Here is a 5,798-nt window from a genome sequence, read left to right as displayed (position 1 = left end):
TATGAGGTCAATAATCCAAACCCACCAGTCCCTCTTTAGGAGAAAGATGAGCCCTTTTGCTTTTGTAAAGATTTATAGCCCTAGAAACCCCCAAAGGCAGCTTGCTCTGCCCTAGGGGTTGCTATGAGTCCAAATCAACTCAGTAGTTGTAGGTTAGGGTTTTGGGTTTTGGTTTTCCTGTTTGACAGTGTGGGAAATGTTATGCTAAAATTAGGATCATTTACTTTTACTGAAAAATTTATAGAACTGGCTTACCCATGCTAGTAATCTCATATGGGCAGCCCCAATATGAATCCATTCCATCACAATTGATCCTGGAGTTTCAATTATGCACAGTATCTATTCAATCTTCCTGAGCATGAATTACATCCATTCCCATGCTTTTGTCCTAAACAGTATCTAGTCGATAAAGTACACAGAGCAATTGCTCAGTGAATGTTTATGAAATATATCCAACAATTTCATCTTTTGCATTAAGTAATGTGAGTTAGTTTGAAATGTGTAATTGAATGTGAGATGTATGTGCTTAGATATACAACAGTTTAAAGGTGACATGTTTAATTCCTCACTTGTCTCTGAAAAACCTGCTATGCCCAGAGTTAACAGAACAGCTGCAAGAGAGAAAGAGAAGCGAGTGGGACTCATGACCCGTGGTTGGAATCTACTTTGACTTTTGATCGCCTCTATGGATGGCTTCAGCATTGGGACCTTTGAACACAGCTTGAGCACTTGTTGATGTTTTGTGTCAATGACTTAATAAGGGGATGACAAATGACACCACGGTTACAGAATTTATTCTCAAGGGCTTCTCAGAAATGCTCGAACTGAGGCTTGTGAGCACTGCACTTATCCTTTCCATCTACCTCTTTGCCCTCTTGGGGAACATTTCCATCATCGCAGCTGTGACCAGGGACAGCCGCCTCCACACCCCCATGTACTTTTTCCTGAAGAACCTGTCCTTCTTGGACCTGTGCTATACCTCCGTCACTATCCCCAAGGCGTTGATCAACTCACTTATGGGCTCAGGAGTCATTTCCTTTTGGGAATGTGTGGCTCAGCTCTTCGCATTTGTAATGCTCTGTGCATCGGAGTGTTTTTTGCTTACGGCCATGGCGTATGACCGCTGTCTGGCCATCCACAGGCCCCTTCTCTATGGAATCATTATGAGTAGAAAGCTCTGTGCGGAGCTTGTTATTGTAGCCTGGTTGAGTGGGGCACTCTATGCCATCTTCCACACAGTCAATACCTTTTCCCTACAGTTCTGTGGGCCCAATGTCATTGATCACTTCTTCTGTGATAGCTCCCCTATCATGAGACTCTCCTGCAGTGATCCCCACGCAAACGAGGAAGTTGGATTTGCAGTGGGCGGGTGCATTATTCTTGGTGCCTGTGCCCTGACTATAATTTCCTATGCGTTCATCATCCACACCATTGCTCAGATCAACTCTGCAGATGGTCGTTGGAAGGCTTTCTCCACTTGTTCCTCTCATCTGGCCACTGTAATTCTGTTTTATGTCACTGGGAGCTTTGCTTACCTGAGACCTGCTTCCCATTATTCTCCCACACAAGGACGGCTAGTGTCTGTGTTTTACTCCATCCTCACACCCAGCCTGAACCCTGTTGTCTACTGTCTGAGAAATACAGATATGCAGGTAGCCCTGAAAAAACTATTTGTTCCATCTAAATAGACATGTTTCCCTTATTAACTATATTGCTCTCGATGTTACCTTGCAATATCTTTGCATTTTCAATTACTTTTTTGCAGCCCAGACACTTTTTGTTTCAAAAAACAATTACAAAAATGAGTATATACCATGGAATTAGTTTTGTTAATTATTGATGTTACAAAAAAAGGCTACCATATGCTGTCATTAACTTATTATTAAAATATGTATTTTAAGATTTCACAACCCTAAGGATATAATTTAGAGTTAACAGAAGAAATAACAAACATTCTTATCAGGGAAGGAAAATTAATTATATAAAAATTTGTTTTAAACATGTGTATTAAAATGCATGAAAGTACATACAGTAAGAAAAGTGAAACTTCACTCAATCGGGGAAAAAAGAAATAAAAATGCATGAAAATATATGTGAGTAATCAATATTTTTATTTAAAATTTTCTGTTTCATAATTTATGTCCAATATTCAGATTGATTGCAGACTTAAAGTTCCAATAGGAACCAATACTCAGAGGGATATTAGTCAACTTCCATTTTACCCTTTAACTTCAGAGGAGCATTTTACATCATCTTGACCCACTGTGTCTCTACAGGCAGTGGGAGCTTTGCTTGCAAAGGGGGACATGGATAGGGTTGGGTAGTGCTCACAGCTAAGATAAGGCCAGAGTAAGTTGGGGTTCTAATAAGTTGATCAAGAGTGCTTGGGAATTATCTAAGACTGATGTCGTTGTCCTTTAAAGAATTAGTGTCCACACTTAGCACAGTTATTTCTATTGGTTATCCACTGAAATGTGCCTATGTAAGAACATGCCAAAACAATTGGATGGTTCTCTGAGATTTAGCATGTGGCTGTGGGAATGGGAGAAACTTAGTCTTTTTTTTTAAGTCTTGGAATCAGACAAGTGCTACCAGTGTTTATATTGATCATTTTCCTCCTCATTAGTATAGTAGGTAAATAGTTCATGTCATTATTTATATTTACTAAAAAATTGACTTCATGTATACATAAATGATAAGAATTTTTAATGATAAAAATCAGGCCCACGTCTGTTTATTGACTTGTTTGTGATGAAGCACATAACCATACACACATACACATCACGGCACAAAAAATGCATAAAAGGATTGCTTAGATCTCTTAAAAATAGCATTCTGTAGTCCTAGCATTAAGTTTAACATCCCTGTGGCACAATGCTTAAGTACTTAGTGACTAAATGAAATGTCAGAAGTTCCCACCCACCAATTTTTCCATGCAAGAAAAGACATGGCAATCTGCTCTTAAAACGATAATGGCCTAAAAACAATAACAACAACAAAAAACCCTATGGAGAAATTCATCACTGTCTATAAGGTTCTTATGAGTCTGAATTGACTCAATCGCGCACAAGCACAGTATTAGCCTTGACAATGGTGGGGAGAATTGAAAATAGAGGGTAAGCCAAGAAGAGGAAGACCCTCATGAGGTGGAGTGACAGTGGCTAGAACAAGGGACTCAAGCAAAACACTTGTGAGGATGAAGAAGGGCTGGGCAGTATTTTCACTGTCATCCACCACCTTCTGTGCACCAAATGTTCAGAATTTAAATTCTAATTCCATTACCTCCTCTTATATTAGGCTTTATTAGTTAAAACCATTTATCCCACAAGCTGGTGTGCTTCCTCCATGTAGAATAGCTGACATCTAACTTAGATGGCTGTTTGTTTTAAGACAGTCATTTAAGACTCCAGACACTATTTTGTCTGATAGACAAGCACCATCTGAATTCTTCGTCACATTTTGCCTACACCCATAACTTTAGTGATCTCATGAGGTCAAGCATGGAGTAGGGCCACATCATAAGAACAACTTTTCTTAGATTAGAACTACAATTTGAGTGGGAGCTCAAAATCCATATATAAACTTATGGATTCTATTGACTGGATCATTAATTTAGTCAGGTGTATAGAAATAAAGACATTTTTATTCATTTAACACCAATGGCAGAAGACTTGATGAGCTGTGATATGACATTGAAAGCATCATTTATGAAGAAAGCAAAAGGTAATGAATGAGACAGGCAGGAAAAAAGGATCAAAGTGAATGTCAGAAAAGAATCCGAGACTTTCTATTGATTGTAGAGGAGCTAAGGCAACTGGAAGAAGGATGAAGTTAAAGAACTGACCAGAATATTTCAAGGGACAGCTCAATAAGACAAAGCGAAATATTATAATGAAATGTGCAAAGACCTAGAATTAGAAAACCCAAAGTGAAGAGTATTCTCAAAATACTTTAAACTGAAAGAACTCAAGCAAAAAAATCAAGCTTTGAATTGCAACACTGAAAGATTCTATGGGTAAAATAGCGAATGATATAGGAAGCATCCACAGAAATTGGAAAGAATATAGAGTCACTGTACCAAAAATACCTGGTCGTCATCTCGCCATTTCACGAGGTAGCATATGAGCAAGAACCAATGATATTGAAGGGAAAAGTCCAAGCCGCACTGAAAACATTAACTGAAAGCAAGGCTGCAGTAATTCAGGGATACCAACTAAAAGGTTTCTACAAAGGTGAAGCACTGGAAGCATTCACTGTCCAACCCAGGAAATTTGGAAGAAAGCCACGTGGCCAACTGACTAAAAGAGATCCATATTTTCACCCATTTTAAAGAAATGTGACCCAAAAGAATGTTCAAAATATAGGAAAATATAACTGCTATCTAATTCAAGTAAAATTTTGCTGAAGATCATCCAGCAGTATATTGATAGGGAGCTGTTAGTGGTTCAGGCAGAATTCAGAATAGGGTGTTATGTTAGACAGGGTTCTCTAGAGAAACAAAACTGGGGCACTAATGATTATTTATATATCATAATAAATAAACAGTTAATTAATTTATAAAGAAGTACAAATGACTCAGTGCCACTCACTTCCATGAGACAGCTAATACACTGGCAGTCCTTTAAGTCTTGAGGGTCACCGGGTAGTCCTCTGTAGAGAAATTCAGGCTATCCAGCCACAGGCAGAAAAGAGCAAGGCAGGTTACCAACAGTCAGCCAGATGACAGAGTCCAACAGTCCCCAGTTCAAGCGATGTATACTCCAGTAGTATGGCGAAGCAGGTCTTGAAGGAACCTCAAGGTACAGCTACACAGTCCATAGTTTAGGTATCCCACAGGTAGTGTAGCTTGCAAATTGAGGCACAGAAGAAGCAAGGCAGACACACACAGGCCGGATCATCAGAAAAGCAAGAGACAAGAGAGGCAAGGCTCACCGAGCCATTTATCTGTCTGCCCTTCAATTAATCCCACATGTATTCATTGACCATGTTAGCACAACAAACCTACCTATCACATTCATTGCTGACATCAGATGGATCTTGACTGAAACAGAGAATACCTGAAAGATGTTTACTTGTGTTTTATTGACTGTGCAAATGTATTGGACTCTGTAGATAATTATAAGTTATGAATATCTTTGAAAAGAATGGGGATTCCAGAACATTTGATTGTGCTCATGGGAAACCTGTAGATGGATCAAGAGACAGTTGTGTGAACATAACAAGGGCATATTGCATGGTTCAAAATCAGAAAACATGTGCATCAGGTTTGTACATTGAGCAAATACGTAGAGAAGCTGAATTAGGTAAAGAAGAATACAGCATCAGGATTGGAGAAGGGCAATATACAGATGGCACAACCTTGCTTGTTAAAAGTATGGAGGACTTGAAGCACTTGATAATGAAGATCAAGGATTGCAGTCTTCAGTATGAATTACAATGCAAGGTCAAGGAGACCAACATCCTCTTATGGACCAATAGCTTACAGCATCATCATACATGCATAAAAGGTGAGAGTTGTCAAGGATTTTGTCTTGCTTGAATCCACAATGAATGCACATGGAAGAATCAGTCAGGAGTTCAAATGACACATTTCATTGGGTATATCTACTGCACAAATCCTGCTTAAAGCAATGAAAAGCAAGGATGTTACTTTGAGGAAAAAAGTGCACTTGACTTAAACCATGATATTTCAATCACCACCTATGCATATGAAAGTTGACATTAAATAAGTAGGGCTGATTAATAATCAATGCATTTGAGTTATGGTACTAGGGAATAATATTTAAAGTACCGTGAAC

General features: G+C 38.8%; 1 protein-coding gene across 1 annotated transcript; it reads left to right on the top strand.

Annotated features, from left to right (window-relative positions):
- Nucleotides 1–764: 764 nt before the first annotated feature.
- On the top strand, nt 765–1,688 carry LOC142440442 (olfactory receptor 8U9-like). The gene has a single exon (XM_075542880.1). It carries the CDS (start codon nt 765–767, stop codon nt 1,686–1,688), a length of 924 nt encoding a protein of 307 aa, XP_075398995.1.
- The last annotated feature ends 4,110 nt before the right edge of the window (nt 1,689–5,798 follow it).

This window comes from Tenrec ecaudatus, chromosome 2 (assembly GCF_050624435.1).
Source record: "Tenrec ecaudatus isolate mTenEca1 chromosome 2, mTenEca1.hap1, whole genome shotgun sequence".
NCBI classification, from domain to species: Eukaryota; Metazoa; Chordata; class Mammalia; order Afrosoricida; family Tenrecidae; genus Tenrec; species Tenrec ecaudatus.
The sequence above is the reverse complement of the archived record's forward strand: the minus strand, read 5'-3'. Positions and strand labels throughout refer to the sequence as shown.

Coding starts and splice junctions, on each gene's coding strand:
- LOC142440442 (XM_075542880.1), top strand. CDS start 765: ATGACAAATGACACCACGGTTACAGAATTTATTCTCAAGGGCTTCTCA.